Source organism: Carcharodon carcharias, chromosome 1 (genome assembly GCF_017639515.1).
Source record: "Carcharodon carcharias isolate sCarCar2 chromosome 1, sCarCar2.pri, whole genome shotgun sequence".
NCBI lineage: Eukaryota > Metazoa > Chordata > Chondrichthyes > Lamniformes > Lamnidae > Carcharodon > Carcharodon carcharias.
In genome coordinates, this window is record NC_054467.1 from 172,863,858 (window position 1) to 172,881,468 (window position 17,611).

At 44.9% G+C, this 17,611-nt stretch overlaps 1 protein-coding gene across 1 annotated transcript in view; it reads left to right on the forward strand.

Annotated features, from left to right (window-relative positions):
- Positions 1 to 17,611, forward strand: part of elovl7a (ELOVL fatty acid elongase 7a) — a 63,801-nt gene that overhangs the window by 38,584 nt on the left and 7,606 nt on the right. Inside the window, exons 5-6 of the mRNA XM_041200353.1 lie at positions 4,262 to 4,318; positions 15,523 to 15,628. Coding sequence (XP_041056287.1) covers positions 4,262 to 4,318; positions 15,523 to 15,628 — 163 coding nt within the window. The remainder of the gene's footprint in view (positions 1 to 4,261; positions 4,319 to 15,522; positions 15,629 to 17,611) is intronic.

Below are 17,611 nucleotides of genomic sequence, written 5' to 3' on the forward strand. Positions count from 1 at the left end.
GACCTTCCCTGACTCCAGTTCTGCTGCCTCAAGCAAAATTTGTCCCTTAACCATGAGCATCAAACAGACTTTATGATTATAAAAACAAAAAAACTGCGGATGCTGGAAATCCAAAACAAAAACAAAAACAGAATTACCTGGAAAAACTCAGCAGGTCTGGCAGCATCGGCGGAGAAGAAAAGATTTGACGTTTCGAGTCCTCATGACCCTTCGACAGAACTTGAGTTCGAGTCCAAGAAAGAGTTGAAATATAAGCTGGTTTAAGGTGTGTGTGTGGGGGGCGGAGAGAGAGAGTGAGAATGGAGGGGGGGGTGTGGTTGTAGGGACAAACAAGCAGTGATAGAAGCAGATCATCAAAAGATGTCAACAACAATAGAACAAAAACACATAGGTGTTAAAGTTGGTGACATTATCTAAACGAATGTGCTAATTAAGAATGGATGGCAGGGCACTCAAGGCATAGCTCTAGTGGGAGTGGGGAGAGCATAAAAGATTTAAAAAAATTTTTTTTTTTTTAAAATAATGGAAATAGGTGGGAAAAGGAAAATCTATATAATTTATTGGAAAAAAAAGGAAGGGGGAAACAGAAAGGGGGTGGGGATGGGGGAGGGAGCCCACGACCTAAAGTTGTTGAATTCAATATTCAGTCCGGAAGGCTGTAAAGTGCCTAGTCGGAAGATGAGGTGTTGTTCCTCCAGTTTGCGTTGGGCTTCACTGGAACAATGCAGCCAGCCAAGGACAGACATGTGGGCAAGAGAGCAGGGTGGAGTGTTAAAATGGCAAGCGACAGGGAGGTTTGGGTCATTCTTGCGGACAGACCGCAGGTGTTCTGCAAAGCGGTCGCCCAGTTTATGTTTGGTCTCTGCAATGTAGAGGAGACCACATTGGGAGCAACAAATGCAGTAGACTAAGTTGGGGGAAATGCAAGTGAAATGCTGCTTCACTTGAAAGGAGTGTTTGGGCCCTTGGACGGTGAGGAGAGATGAAGTGAAGGGGCAGGTGTTGCATCTTTTGCGTGGGCATGGGGTGGTGCCATAGGAGGGGGTTGAGGAGTAGGGGGTGATGGAGGAGTGGACCAGGGTGTCCCGGAGGGAGCAATCCCTACGGAATGCCGTTAGGGGGGGGTGAAGGGAAGATGTGTTTGGTGGTGGCATCATGCTGGAGTTGGCGGAAATGGCGGAGGATGATCCTTTGAATGCGGAGGCTGGTGGGGTGATAAGTGAGGACAAGGGGGACCCTATCATATTTCTGGGAGGGAGGAGAAGGCGTGAGGGCGGATGCGCGGGAGATGGGCCGGACACGGTTGAGGGCTCTGTCAACGACCGTGGGTGGAAAACCTCAGTTAAGGAAGAAGGAGGACATGTCAGAGGAACTGTTTTTGAAGGTAGCATCATCGGAACAGATGCGACGGAGGTGAAGGAACTGAGAGAATGGGATGGAGTCCTTACAGGAAGAGGGGTGTGATGAGCTGTAGTCGAGATAGCTGTGGGAGTCGGTGGGTTTGTAATGGATATTGGTGGACAGTCTATCACCAGAGATTGAGACAGAGAGGTCAAGGAAGGGAAGGGAAGTGTCAGAGATGGACCACGTGAAAATGATGGAGGGGTGGAGATTGGAAGCAAAATTAATAAATTTTTCCAAGTCCTGACGAGAGCATGAAGCGGCACCGAAGTAATCATCGATGTACCGGAGAAAGAGTTGTGGAAGGGGGCTGGAGTAGAAATGGAACAAGGAATGTTCCACATACCCCATAAGGAGACAGGCATAGCTGGGGCCCATGCGGGTACCCATAGCCACACCTTTTATTTGGAGGGAGTGAGAGGAGTTGAAGGAGAAATTGTTCAGCGTGAGAACAAGTTCAGCCAGACGGAGGAGAGTAGTGTTGGATGGGGATTGTTCGGGCCTCTGTTCAAGGAAGAAGCTAAGGGCCCTCAGACCATCCTGGTGGGGGATGGAGGTGTAGAGGGATTGGACGTCCATGGTGAAGAGGAAGCGGTTGGGGCCAGGGAACTGGAAATTGTTGATGTGACGTAAGGTGTCAGAGGAATCACGGATGTAGGTGGGAAGGGACTGGACAAGGGGAGAGAGAAGGGAGTCAAGATAATGAGAAATGAGTTCTGTGGGGCAGGAGCAAGCTGAGACGATCGGTCTACCGGGGCAGTTCTGTTTGTGGATTTTGGGTAGGAGATAGAAGCGGGCCGTCCGAGGTTGGGTGACTATCAGGTTGGAAGCTGTGGGAGGAAGATCCCCAGAGGAGATGAGGTCAGTGACAGTCCTGGAAACAATGGCTTGATGTTCAGTGGTGGGTCATGGTCCAGGGAGAGGTAGGAGGAAGTGTCTGCGAGTTGACGCTCAGCCTCCGCGAGGTAGAGGTCAGTGCGCCAGACAACAACAGCACCACCCTTGTCAGCGGGTTTGATGACAATGTCAGGGTTGGACCTGAGAGAATGGAGTGCAGTAAGTTCAGAGAGAGACAGGTTAGAATGGGTGAGAGGAGCAGAGAAATTGAGACGACTAATGTCGCGCCGACAGTTCTCAATGAAAAGATCAAGAGAAGGTAAGAATCCAGAGGGAGGGGTCCAGGTGGAGGGAGAATATTGGAGATGGGTAAAAGGATCCGTTGAACTGGGAGAGGACTCCTGCCCAAAGAAGTGAGCCCGGAGACGAAGACGGCGGAAGAAGAGTTCAGCATCATGCCGAGCCCGAAATTCATTGAGGTGAGGGCGTAAGGGTATGAAACTAAGTCCTTTGCTGAGCACTGAACGTTCAGCATCGGAGAGGGGAAGGTCAGGGGGTATAGTGAATACACGGCTGGGGTTGGGATTGGAAGATGGGGTGGGGACGGAGGGACAGGCAGGGGTGGAGGGTCCTAGATGGGTGTTGGTGTCGATGAGTTGTTGGAGCTTGCGTTCCTTAGCACTTGAGAGAAAGAGAAAAAGTTTCTTGTTGAGGCGTCGGATGAGCCGAAGGATAAAATGAAACCGGGGGCACGCGCAGCTTTGAAAAAGAGTACGGCGGTGCTGCTGGAGGGAGAGGTCGAGTGTGTTCACATGGCGGCACATGGCACTGAGTGTGGATTTCAGAATGTGACGGGAACAGCAGTCCGAGAAACGTTTTATGTCCCGGAGATACCTGTAATCCTGGGTGCGTTCGAAACATGAGGGGTGGAATTTCAGTTGAAATCCACGTGGGGTAAGTCGGAGATGGAGACAGTCACTGAGAAAGGAGATATGGCTGTGAAAGTGGGTTTTAGTAAACACCTTGTCAAACACCAGGAGGGAAATGGAAAGCAAGGAAGGTGAGCAGGGCAAAAGAGAGGAACGGAAATCGAATGCAGTAGACTAAGTTGGGGGAAATGCAAGTGAAATGCTGCTTCACTTGAAAGGAGTGTTTGGGTCTTTGGACGGTGAGGAGAGAGGAAGTGAAGGGGCAGGTGTTGCATCTTTTGCGTGGGCATGGGGTGGTGCCATAGGAGGGGGTTGAGGAGTAGGGGGTGATGGAGGAGTGGACCAGGGTGTCCCGGAGGGAGCAATCCCTACGGAATGCCGATAGGGGGGGTGAAGGGAAGATGTGTTTGGTGGTGGCATCATGCTGGAGTTGGCGGAAATGGCGGAGGATGATCCTTTGAATGCGGAGGCTGGTGGGGTGATAAGTGAGGACAAGGGGGACCCTATCATATTTCTGGGAGGGAGGAGAAGGCGTGAGGGCGGATGCGCGGGAGATGGGCCGGACACGGTTGAGGGCCCTGTCAACGACCGTGGGTGGAAAACCTTGGTTAAGGAAGAAGGCGGACATGTCAGAGGAACTGTTTTTGAAGGTAGCATCATCGGAACAGATGCGACGGAGGCGAAGGAACTGAGAGAATGGGATGGAGTCCTTACAGGAAGCGGGGTGTGAGGAGCTGTAGTCGAGATAGCTGTGGGAGTCGGTGGGTTTGTAATGGATATTGGTGGACAGTCTATCACCAGAGATTGAGACAGAGAGGTCAAGGAAGGGAAGGGAAGTGTCAGAGATGGACCACGTGAAAATGATGGAGGGGTGGAGATTGGAAGCAAAATTAATAAATTTTTCCAAGTCCCGACGTTTACTGTTTCAGGGACTTATAGACAATCTATACACAATAACTGTGGCTACACCTCAAACGTAATGTAATGTTGCAAAGCCTTTTTAGACATCCCAAGGATGCTGTATCAATTCAAAGTTCTTCATCTGGAAGAAAGTAGATGGGCTCCACTAAGATGTATCATTATTTTTGTCCTAGATGGCCTGGACATGTTGGCTTTTTTACATATCAAAGTTTATCGAGTTATTGGACACTGTAAGTATCATTGGAGCAGATTTGAAACTTTATTTGTATCTTGACATTGGCACCTTAGATTCTTTTTATAAATCTTGTAGAAATATATATCAGACCTTTTATAGCAACAATTAGCTATAAATTTGTAGCACGATGTTAAGTGTCTTTAAAAGTTTTCAATAGAAGTTGTATTAAAAATTGTACGCTGTTATCTAAAGCTGTAACTTGCTTACAGGACCTCTCTGTTCACATCTTGTGGCACACAATTTGGTGTCTGGGCTTTTGCAACTGCAACCAGTGCCAACATTTGATATCTTCTCTGTCCCATAAATGCACAAGGACATAAAATAAATGCTGACATTGCATCAACTCAGGGAATGCTTGAACATAGTCTAATTGCTGCAAACTTTTATACAATATGAAGTATTGGTACCAGTCTTTCCCTACGTGGAGCAATATTGATGTTTAGTCCTGAAACAGGTTTCTTGTGCATGAACAATTAACCTTAGTTTTATAGTATGTAAATCTAAGATAATATGCCCTAAGAGAAGTCATGATGCTGAGTCATACAATTGCTCTTGTGCTCTCGAACTGAATTTCTGCTCTTCTGTATGCAGCTGTGGCAAAGTGCTAGAAAAAGGCAGGGTTTATTTCACACTCCAGCCGGTATTTGGCTTGCAGTTGCGTTTTTTAAGAAAGAGGAACAGCTCACCATTCCACTGTGTAGATGACAATGATGCATGGCCTGGGGCAACCAAAGAAATGTTTTTTTTAGAATGTTCATATGTGCCAACTTAGAAACTGAATCAAAGCTGATAACAACTTAAAAGACAAGTAGTTACATGGACCTTGACACTTCAGCTGTAGGTAATGGTTTAGGAAAGATGTGAACGCTTTAGAATGCGCGCAGAAAAGATTCACAAGAATGGTTCCAGGGATGACGAACTTCAGATACATAGATTGGAGAAGATGGGACTGTTTTCCTTTGGGAAGAAAAGTTTGGGAGGGGGTTTGATAGAAGTATTCAAAATTATGGGTCAGAAGAGAGTAGATGGCGAAAATCTGTTCTTTCTTGTGGAAGGATTGAGAATGAGAGGGCATGGATTTAAGTTAATTGGCAAAAGAAACAATGTGGGCATGAGAAACTTTCATCAGCCAAACAGCTGCCTTCTGTGCTGTAATGATTCTGCAATAATGCACAACACTCCTTCAATTGTTTTGCGAAATCAGTACATATGAATGGGAAATTGATAGGGTTCCAAGAAGCATGCTTCCCTGGAAAATGTTGAACTTTTACCTTGAATTAAATATTTTAATAGTGCGAATATTTTAATAATGCAAATAATTTAAAATTCAGCTAATTTTAAAAATGCCTGATTTTCAAGCAACCCTTTACTTATTCAAAAGGGTTCTCTCTTCTATTGAAGCAAAGATCTTAGAGATATGCTACGCCTTCTAGAGTGTATACAATAGCACATCCAGCTTCCTTTTATAGAGTTCCTCGTCTTTTCACACTGCCAGTTCATTATAGCATTCTTCTGCTTTTTCTCCCCCCCGCTCCCACTTTTAACTAGTCTCAGTGCAACCTGACCAATTCCTTAATGTTGTTTTAAACTTTCACAAACCCACTTAGGATTTTTAAAAAAACATGTATTTAATCAAATACTTGATTTGCTTACTTGGGTGAGGGAAACCTGATCTGAAACTCCTTGAGCCCAATTCTCTTGGCAGTGCTATGGAGGGTTGGGACTTTCCAGTGCAAGCTTGACCTGCCTCCAACCTAAAATTTTTATTTCACAAAAACTGTTGACTTCAAACTTGCTAGTTTGCGAATGGGAAGCATTAACTCTTTGGATTTGCCATGAGGAAAGGTGTATTGTGGGTTGGGTTTCCACATGTGCATCATGCAGGCCTAGCGGCATATTGGCATTTATTGCAAAGGGATTGGAGTACAAGAATAAATTAGCTTTTTGTTGCACTTATACAGGGTTTGCGAGACTGCATCTGGAATAGTGTATGGTTTTGGTCTCAACATTTAAGAAAGGATTATACTTGCATTGGAGGCAGTACTGCAAAGGTTCATTAGATTGGTCCCTGTGATGAAGGGAATGCCCTATGGCAAGAGGCTGAGCAAATTGGGCTTGTTTTCTCTGGAGTTTAGAAGAATGAGAGGCAATCTCATTGAAACCTAAAAAAATCCTGAAGGGGCTTGATAGGGTAGATGCTAAGAGATTATTTTCGCTAATTGGAGAATCTAAAACATGGGGGCACAGTCTCTGGATAAGGGACCAATAATTTAGAACTGAGAGGAGGGAGAATTACTTCACTCAAAGGGTTGTGATTCTCAGAGCATCCACAACCCTCTGGGGTAGAGAATTTCAAATTTTGAATATATTTAAGGCTGGGATAGACAGATTTTTGGTGTCTCAGGGAATTAAGGGATATGGAGAGCAGGCAGGAAAGTGGAGTTGAAGCCCAAGATCAACCATAACCATATTGGTCTGTTCCTGCTCCTACTTCCTGTGTTTGTATTTTTCTATGGGATACAAGAGACAGGATTTTTGATGGGAACCTGCGGAATGACAATACCCCTTTTGCAGTTGCTTCTGTCAAAATGCCGAACTGGATCTTTTCCAAATGGTGTGTCTCCCTCCCCAGCCTATCAGGGCCTAAGCCATGGAATTCCAGTGCTTTTCTTTAATGTTCAGTCACCTTGCAGAAATAAGTTTTCTTCTTATTCATTTGAGATGGGGTGTTGCTGGCTAGGCTGGTATTTATTGTCCATCCCAAATTGTCCTTGAGAAGGTGGTGGTGAGCTGCCGCCTTGAACTGCTGCAGTCCATTTGTAGGTATACCCACAGTGCTGTTAAGGAGGGAGTTCCAGGATTTTGACCCAGCGACACTGAAGGAATGATATATTTCCAAGTCAGGACGGCGAGTGACTTAGAGGGGAACTTCCAGGCAGTAGTGTTCGTATGTGTCCTCTGCTCTTCCACTTCTAGATGGTAGTGGTCGTAGTTTTGAAAGGTGCTGTTTAAGGAGCCTTGATGAGATTCCTGCAGTGCATTTTGTAGATGGTACACACTGCTGCTACTGTGCATCAGTGGTGGAGGGAGTGAATGTTTGTGGGTTAAGGAGGCTGCTGTGTCCTGGATGGTGTCAAGGTTCTTGCGTTTTGTTGGAGCTACACCCCAGGCAAGTGAAGAGTATTCTATCACACTCCTGACTTGTGCCTTATAGATGGTTGACAGGCTTTGGGCAGTCAGGAGGTGAGTTACTCGGCACAGAATCCCTAGCCTCTGACCTGTTCTTGTAGTCACAGTATTTGTATGGCGAGTCCGTTTCATTATTGGTCAATGGTAATCCCCGGGATCGTGATAGTGGTGGGTGGGGATTCAGCAATGGTAATGCCATTGAATGTCAAGGGGGTGATCATTGCTGGAGATGGTCACTGCCTGGAATTTGTGTAGCATGAATGTTACTTGCCACTTGTCAGCCCAAGCCTGGATATTGTTTGGGTCTTGCTGCATTTGGACATGGGACTGCTTCAGTAACTGAGGAGTCACGAATGGTGCTGAACATTGTGCAATCATCAGCGAACATCCCCACATCTGATCTCATAATGGAAGGAAGGTCATTGAAGCAGCAGAAGATGGTTGGGCCTAGGACAAGTTGGGCTGAGGGAACCGTGTCCTGCAGTCAGCGTTACGGTGAAGCAGTCTGGGAAGAGAGTCCTGCAGTCAGTTCTTCTTGAAAATAACAAGAGTAACATCACAAGATAGTGCAAGAGAGCGGCAGAGAGATCAGAACCAGCGCAAGTGCAGGGAAGCTTCAAAAAATGATATCAGCACAAAGGTGAGATCTGATTGGTGAGTAGTGGGTAAGTGTTTTTCTCCAGTTTAAAATATATTAAGCTAAGGACAGTTAAGAGTTCTAGTTTTTATTTAAAGTACATAAATAATTTAATGTTTTTACTGTATTTAAGGGTTTTTTCAATTAGAGGCATGGCAGGGCAACTCAGTCCCATGTTATGTATCACCTGCAACATGTGGGAAGTCCTAGACACTCCTTGCGCTCTGACCGACCACGTGTGCAGGAAGTGCCACCATCTGCAGCTACTTGAGCTCCAAGCTTCGGAGCTTGTGCGGCAGCTGGAGGCACTGAGGTGCATCCGCGAGGCTGAGAGATTCATGGAGAGCACACTTTTAGACGTGGTCACCCCACAGCTTACGGAAGTGCAGACAGAGGGGGAATGGGTGACCATCAGTCAGAAGAAAGGTGTCAGGCAGGTACTCAGGCGATCCCCAGGGTGCATCTCGCTTGAGAACCGTTTCTGTATTGCAAAACAGTGACAGCGATGGTTCCCCTGGGGAGTGCAGCCACGCTCATGGCACTGTGAGGGGCTCAGCTGCACGGGGGGTAGGGGGGAGGTGGGAAGAGCAATAGTGGTAGGAGACTCGATAGTAAGAGGAACAGACAGAAGTTTCTGCAGCTGTAGACGTGACCGCAGGATGGTATGTTGCCTCCCTGGCGCCAGGGTCAATGATGTCACTGAACAGCTCCTGGGCATTCTAAAGGGGGAGGGCAAACAGGGAGTGATCGTGGTACATATTGGTATCAATGACACAGGTAGAAAGAGGGATGAGGTCCTGCAAACAGAATTTAGGGAGCTAGGAAGCAGATTAAAGAACACGACCTCAAAGTAATCTCTGGATTACTTCCGCTGCCATGCGCTAGTGAGTATAGAAATAGAAGGTTAGTCCAGATGAATGCGTGGCTGGAGAGATGGTGCAGGGTGGGGGGGGGGGGGGGGGGGGGGGGGGGGGGGGGGCTTTAGATTTCTGGGACTTTGGGACTGTTTCTGGGGGCAGTAGGACCTGTACAAGGCGGACGGGTTGCACCTGAATCGGAATGGGACCAACATCCTTGCGGGGAGGTTTGCCATTGCTGTTGGGGAGGGTTTAAACTAACTTGGCAGGGGGATAGGATCCTGAGAGGAGGTTCAGCAGAGGGAGATGCACAGCCAAAATTAGAAGAGAGAGCAAGTGACTGGAGGGCATAGAAATTATAGGCTAGTTAAGGCACAAGGGAGCTGGGCAAGGTTGGATGGTATTTATCTTAATGCAAGGAGTCTGACAAATAAGGCAGATGAATTGAGGGTACAAATTAACACATGGAAGTATGATGTCATTGCTGTCACAGAGACATGGTTGAGAGAGGGGTGGGCAGCTCAATATTCCAGGATATAAGGTCTGCAGGCAAGTCGGAAGGAGGTAAGAGAGGAGGGGGTATTGCAATATTGATCAAAGAATCAATTACAGCAGTAAGAAGGGATGACATCTTAGAAGGCTCCTCAAATGAAGCCATATGGGTAGAACTGAAAAACAAAAAAGGAGCAATCACATTGCTGAGAGAGTACTATAGGCCCCCAAACAGTCAGAGAAATAGAAGAGGAGATATGTAGGCAAATTTCAGAGAAGTGTAAAAATAATAGGGTAGTTATAGTGGGGGATTGCAACTTCCCCACCATTAACTGGATTAGTCATAGTCTGATAGGTTCAGAGGGAGCAGAATTCTTAAAATGCATCCAGGAGAGCTTTTTAAGCCAGTACATAGAAGGTCCTACGAGAGAGGGGGCAGTCCTGGACTTAATTTTAGGGAATGAAGTGGTAGAGGTATCAGTGGGGGAACATTTTGCAGATTGTGATCATAACTCCGTTAGATTCAAGGTTGTATTGGAAAAGGACAAGAATGGGCCAGAAATCAGAGTTCTCAACTGGGGGAAGGCTGATATTTAATAAGATCAGGTGTGATTTGGCCAGAGTGGACTGGGAGCAGCTGCTTTTAGGTAAATCTGCATAAGAGGAGTGGGACTCATTCAAGAAGGAAATAGTGAGAGTACAGGGCCGACATATTGCAGTAAAGATAAAGGGTGGGACCAACAAATCCAGGGAACCCTGGATGTCGAGGGATATGCAGGATTGGATAAAGAGAAAAAGGGATGCTTATGGCAGATACCAAGGGCTCAAAACAGCGGAAGCCCTAGAGGAGTATAGAATGTGTAGGGGAGAGCTTAAAAAGGAAATTAGGAGAGCAAAAAGGGGGCATGAATAATCATTGGCAGGCAAAATAAAGGAAAACCTGAAGTTATTTTACAAGTACATTAAGAGTAAGAGGATAACTAGGGAAAGAGTAGGGCCCATTAAGGACCATAGTGGTAATTTGTGTGTGGAGCCGGAAGATGCAGGTAGGGTTCTAAATGAATATTTTGTGTCACTATTCACAAGTGAGAGGGACAACTTGGGTATGGAAATCAGGCAAAAGGACTGTGATATAATTAAAGAAATTAGCATAGAAAGGGAGGAGGTGCTAAGTGGTCTGGCAGGCTTAAAAGTAGATAAATCTCCAGGCCCGGATGAAATGTATCCCAGGCTATTGAGTGAGGCAAGGGAGGAGATAGCAGAGGCGCTGGCAATAATTTTCAATATCTCTCTGGCCACAGGAGAGGTGCCAGAGGACTGGAGGACAGTCAACGTAGTACTGTTATTCAAGACGAGAGGAAGGGATAAACCAGGGAACAACAGGCCAGTCAGTCTAACCTCAGTGATGGGGAAACTATTGGAAGCAATTCTGAGGGACAGAATTAATCTACACTTGGAGAGGCAGGGATTAATCAAGGACAGTCAGCATGGTTTTGTTAAAGGGAGGTCATGTCTGGCCAATTTGAATTTTTCGAAGCAGTGACCAGGTGTGTAGATGAACGGCAATGCATTTGATGTAGTCTACTTGGACTTCAGCAAGGCTTTTGATAAGGTCCTGCATGGGAAGTTGAGTGCCCCTGGGACCCAAGGCAATTTGGCAAATTCGATCCAGAATTGGCTGAGTGGCAGGAAGCAGAGGGTGATGGCTGAGGGATGTTTTTGTAGACAGGATGCCTGTGTCCATTGGGGTTCCACAGGGATCGGTGTTGAGTCCTTTGCTGTTTGTGGTATATATAAACAATTTAGACTTGAATGTAGGAAGGTTGATCAGTAAGTTTGCAGATGACATGAAAATTGGTGGGGTAGTAAATAGTGAGGAGGATACCCTTAGATTAGAGGAGGATAAAGATGGGCTGGTCTGATGGACTAATCAGTGTCAAATGGAATTTAATCCGGATAAGTGTGAGGCAATGCACTTGGGCAGGACAAACAAGGCACGGCAATACACGATGAATGGTAGGGCCCTGGGAAATACCAGATCAGAGGGACCTTGGTGTGCATGTCCCTTAAGATAGATAAGGCGGTTAAGAAGGCATATGGGATACTTGCCTTTATTAGCCGAGGCATAGAATATAAGAGTAGGGAGGTTATGCTGGAACTGTATAAAACACTGGTTAGGCCACAGCTAGAGTATTGTGTGCAGTTCTGGAATCCCCATTATAGGAAGGATGTGATTGCAGAGGAGATACCAGGATGTTGCCTGGGCTGGAGAATTTAGTTATGAGGAGAGATTGGATAGACGGGGGTTATTTTCCCTGGAGCAGAGGAGATTGAGGGGGGACATGATTGAGGTGTATAAAATTATGAGGGGAATAGAAAGGGTAGACAGGAAGGAACTTTTCCCCTTGGTGGAGGGATCAGTAACCAGGGTGCATAGATTTAAGGTAAGGGGCAGGAGGTTTAGAGGGGATGTGAGGAAGAATTTTTTCACCCAGAGGGTGGTGGGGATCTGGAACTCACTGCCTGAAAGGGTGGTAGAGGCAGATACCCTCATAACATTTAAGTATTTGGATGTGCATTTGCGATGCCATAGCATACAAGGCTTATGGACCTGGTGCTGGAAAATGGGATTAGAATAGTTAGGTTCTTGTTTGACCGTCGCAGACTCGATGGGCCAAAGGGCCTTTTTCTGTGCTGTAGACCTCTATGACGCTATTGAGGAACTCCTGCAGTGATGTCCTGGAACTGAGATGATTGACCTCCAACAACCGTTGCCGCCATCTTTTGTGCTAAGTATGATTCCAACCAGCGGAGAGTTTTCCCCCTGATTCCCATTGACTCCAGTCTTGCTAGGACTCCTTGATGCCACACTTGGTCAAATGCTTCCTTGAGGTCAAAGGCAGTTGCTCTCGCCTCACCTCACCTCAGGAATTCAACTCTTGAGTGAATTAGCCAGTTTGGATTTGTCCTGCTTCTTGTGCAGAGGACATACCTGGGCAATTTTCCACATTCCTGGATAGATGCCAGTGTTGTAGCTGTACTGGAACAGCTTAGCTAGGGACGCAGCAAGTTCTGGAGCACAAGTCTTCAGTACTGTTGGCCAACTGTTGTCAGGGCCTTTGCAGATCCAGTGCCCAACCAGTTCTTGATATCACATGGCGTGAATCGAATTGGCTGAAGACAAGCACCTGTGATGCTGGGATTCCTGGAGGAGACCAAGATGGATCATCCACTTGGCACTTCTGGCTGAAGATTGTTGCAAATGCTTCAGCCTTACCTTTTGCATTGATGTGCTGGGCTCCCCCATCATTGAGGATGGGGATATTTGTGGAGCTTCCTCCTCCAGTGAGTTATTTAATTGTCCACCACCATTCATGACTGGATGTGGTCGGACTGCAGAGCTTGTATCTGATCTGTTATTTATGGAATTACTTAGCTCTGTCTATCACTTGCTGCTTATACTGTTTGGCATGCAAGTAGCCCTGTGTTGTAGTTTCACTAGGTTGACACCTCATTTTTAGATATGCCTGGTTCTGCTCCTGGCATGCCCTCCTGCACTCTTCATTAAACAAGCATTATTTTATTCATTCATGGGATGGGTGCATCACTGGCTAGCCCAGCATTTATTTCCCATTCCTAACTGCCCTTGAGTATTGAGAGGACATTTCGACTCAACCATATTGCTGTATGTGTAGGCCAGACCAAGTGCAGACGACAGGTTTCCTTCCCTAATGGATATTAGTGAACCAGAAGGGTTCTTCCGACAATCAACAAATGGTTTGATGATCATCATTGGTCTTTTAATTCCAGATTTTTAGTGAATTCAAAACGCACTATCTGCTGTGGTGGGATTCAAACCCCCAGAGCATTACCCTGGGTCTCTGGATTGCCAGTCGAGTGGTAATACCACTACACCACTACTTCCACCTTTCAGATATGAATTTAATTCCAAGTAAAGTTTGATTTAATCCAAATTGGTTCAAACATCCCAAAAAAATTCATCACTTATTACTAGTCAGAGCTGTACTTCCAAAAAAAAAACTGCCAGTTAGTTCTGCTTTGGTTTCACCTTGTGTGGGTTTAAAATGCCAATTTGCTTTGGTTTCACCTTGTGTGGGTTTAAAATGTTTGAAATACAAATTTTCTGGGTCACCATCTGTTGAAACTACTATATGAAGTTGGTGAAGCTGAGCTTAACTTTAGAGAAGAGAAGCTTGAGAGGAGATTCGATAAGAGGTTTTCAAAATCATGAGGGATCCAGACAGAGTAGACGGAGAGAGTGAGTTTCCCCATTGGTGGAAGAACAAGAACCAGAGGACACCAGTATTAAGATGAACGGCAAAAGAACTAACAGCAACATGAGGAAAAGCTTTTTTTAATGCAGTAAATTGGTAAGATTTGGAATGTACTGCCTGAGAGGATGGTGTAGGCAAAATCAATCATAGCTTTCTAAAGCAAATTGTATGAGCACATGAAGAGAGATTTACAGATCTATAGGGAAAAGGGCAGGGGAGCTAAATAAATCTTTCAATGAACTGGCATGACACAATAGGCTGAATGACCTCTGATTCTTTATTGTTCAGAACCACTTACACATGATTTTATGCAAATTTTCAACTGATACCAATTTCTTTCACTTTTTCCTCTTTCAGCCTCTCCGTCTATTTTCTCTACTCTTGCTGGGATAAATTTCCATAGGCTCTGAAGAAGCCAGTATCATAATGTGATATAAATCAAGACCACAAGTATCGTTAGCCTCTTTGACAGCTTGGGTCACGGCAGCCAACCCAATTATTTGCAACGAATATATGAATCAGGAGCAGGAGTTGGCCGCTCAGCCCCTTTAGCCTGCTCTGCCACTCAAGATCATGGCTGATCTAATTGTAACATCAACCCCTCGTTCTAGTTTACTCACCTGACACCTATCCACCCGTGCATGCACACAAATCCATGCTTTATTTTTGAAGATAGTGAGGGGGTGCCCTGAATAATTATGTGCTCTGTATCCCCATCAAACCCAGGTGTCAGTTATAATTTTCATCTCCTTGGCTAATTCACTTGGCTAAGTCCACTAATTCACCAAAATAAGACCCTTAACCATTTCTGATCCGAATGGTGCTGCTGGTCAGTATTTATAACTGTCATGGAAGTGCCACTTGAATCCAAAATCTGCCATAATCCTGCCTCTAAAAGTGTAATTAACAGTCCTGTGTATAAAGCTCAAAATTGGCTTTATACCAGCACCATTTTAATCCTGCTTAACCTACAATTTGTGGACATATTTCATATTGTTCCCTTGTTGCAGTTAATGTGTTCCACTTGATTCTACTGTAGTTTATTGGTGGCCTATTATTTATCTAAAAAAAAAACCAGTTTTATTAATTCAATATAATGGGCTGTTCCATTTATATTATACTTATTTCTGGATTATGGCAATAGTTTCTCTCTCTAATGGAAGATTTGCTTTCATAAAGTGTGGGTTTCTTTCACATACTTGAAGCCAATCACAGGCACCTCTAATCCAATTGTTGCTGCACAATTTGGCAATAAAACCTACTTTAACTACAGGAGTAACATTTGTTTCTTTTTCTTTGAGGATGTCAGCCCAAAATCATTTCATTCAGAATGGTTTACCATCACCTCAGGGCATCCAGAAGTGGACAATAAATGCTAGTGTCTCAAGCAACATATCCTAACACTGAATAAAATACAAAGATATGCCAAGTTTGTGGAAGCAATTAATCACAAGTGGGGATTTCTTAAAAGACACTACATTTTTATATTTTAAATTTATTCAGCAAACATTCATATATGATTGGAAACTCTTACCCTGCTGTGTACCCACCCCAGCCTCTAACTGTGAAAGAACTATTCTGATTGAGCTGAAGTTATTATCTTGACGTTGACCTCCAATTAACATTTCTAAAACTAAAAGGTGTGCTTATAAATTACTTGTAAATTGGTAAAATAATTTTCAAATAACTCAACACACATTGTGATGGCATTTCTTGTTTTCCCGCACAGATCTTCTTTGTGCTTCGAAAGAAGAACAGCCAAGTGACATTCCTTCATGTTTATCATCACACCATCATGTCTTTCACATGGTGGTTTGGAGTCAAATTTGCTCCAGGTAAACTTGTTGACCTGCTGATTTGCTCTTATTGTGTGAGATGTTGAACCCACGACTAAACAGTGAAGGCTTGTACTTCGTTATACTTACAACAGTTGGCTCATTCTCTACTGCTTTTAAGCTGTGACTGCGTGTTTTTGTTCACAAAACTAAGTTACCTTACTCAGCAGAAACACTGCATACGGGGATTTCAATTGTTGTCTCTCTGAATCTGCTGTTACTCCAAAACACAGAAAATACTTCACATTGGTCCACGTTGTACAGGCTGAACCACTAAATGAAATTTGAACAATTGTTGAAGTTGGGTAATGTTGAAACATACAATAAATTATTTCACAAGTATAATCTAATAAGCCTTGTTTACAGCACACTGAAATGACACAATGCCATCACTTAATTGTCAGTCTGTTAAATAACTCTTTTAAATTTAATATATATGTAAATATTTAAGACCTGATTCTGCTTGTTGCCAAATCCTAACATCCCTATCTCAATGTTACCTTCTGGGAGCCTCACCCCATAACCAATAGACTCTCAGATTTCCCTTTTGGGGAAACCAAAAGCAAATTGACTGTCCACTTTGCAGCACACCTGCTTTCAGTTCCCCATCTTGACCCCAAGCTTCCAGTCACTTTCCATTTTAATTCTCTTCTGCTGACGCTGTCCTCTGTTCCTGTGATGCTCAATGCCAGGTTGAGGAACAGCACCTCATCTTTCAGTTAGGCACTTGGACTCAACATTGAGTTCAACAATTTCAGACCATAACCTCTGTATCCATTTTTTCTTTTTTTCTTCCAACTGATCAATAGATGGTTTTTGCAGTCCTGCCACAACCAGTCATGAATAGTGGTGCATAATTAGGCAACTAACAGGAGAAGGCAGCTCTGCAAATATCCCTATCCTCAATGATTCGGAAGCTCAGCACATTAATGCAAAAGACAAGGCTGAAGCATTTGTAACAATCTTCAGTCAGAAGTGCTGAGTGGATGATCCATCTCTGCCTCCTCCGGAAGTTCCCAGCATCTCAGATACCGGTCTTCAGCTAATTCAGTTCACTCCAGTTAATGTCAAGAAATGGCTGAAGGCACAGGATACTGCAAAGTTAATGGGCCCTGACAATGTTCCAGCAATAATACTGAAGACTTGTACTCCAGAACTAGCTGCACCCTTAGTCAAGCTGTTCCAGTACAGTTACAACAATGGCATCTACCTGGAAATGTGAAAAATTGCCCAGGTATGTGCTGTCCACAGAAAGCAGGACAAATCCAACTTGGCCAATTACTGCCTCATCAGTCTACACTCAATCATCACCAAAGTGATGGAGAGTGTCATTGACAGCGCTATCAAGCAGCACTTACTCAGTCATAATCTGCTCACTAACACTCAGTTTGGGTTTTGCCAAGCCACTGACCTCATTACAGCCTTGGTTCAAACATGGACAAAAGAGCTGAACTCCAGAGATGAGGTGAGAGTGATTGCCCTTGATATCAGGGCAGCATTTGACCGTGTGGCATCAAGGAGCCCTAGCAAAACTGGAGTCAATGCTGAATCCGGTGTGGGGAGGGGGGGTGGGTGTTGGTGTAGAACACTCCACTGGTTGGAGTCACACCTAGCACAAAGGAAGATGGTTAGTGGAGGTCCGTCATCACAGTTCCAGGACATCACTTCAGGAGTTCCTCAGGGTAGTGTTCTAGGCCTAAACTGGGCCTGTTTCATCAATGATCTTCCCTCTATCATAAGGTCAGAAGTGGGGATGTTTGCTGATTGTGTAATCATCAATATTCAGCACCATTTGCAATGACTCAGATGCTGAAGCAGTCTGTGCCCATATGAAGCAAGACCTGGACAAAATTTAGACTTGGGCTAATGTGGCAAGTAACTTTTGCACCACACAAGTGCTGGGCAATGACTCTCTCCAACAAGAAAGAATCCAACTATCTCCCTTGACATCCAATGGCATTACCATTACCATTACCACCACCA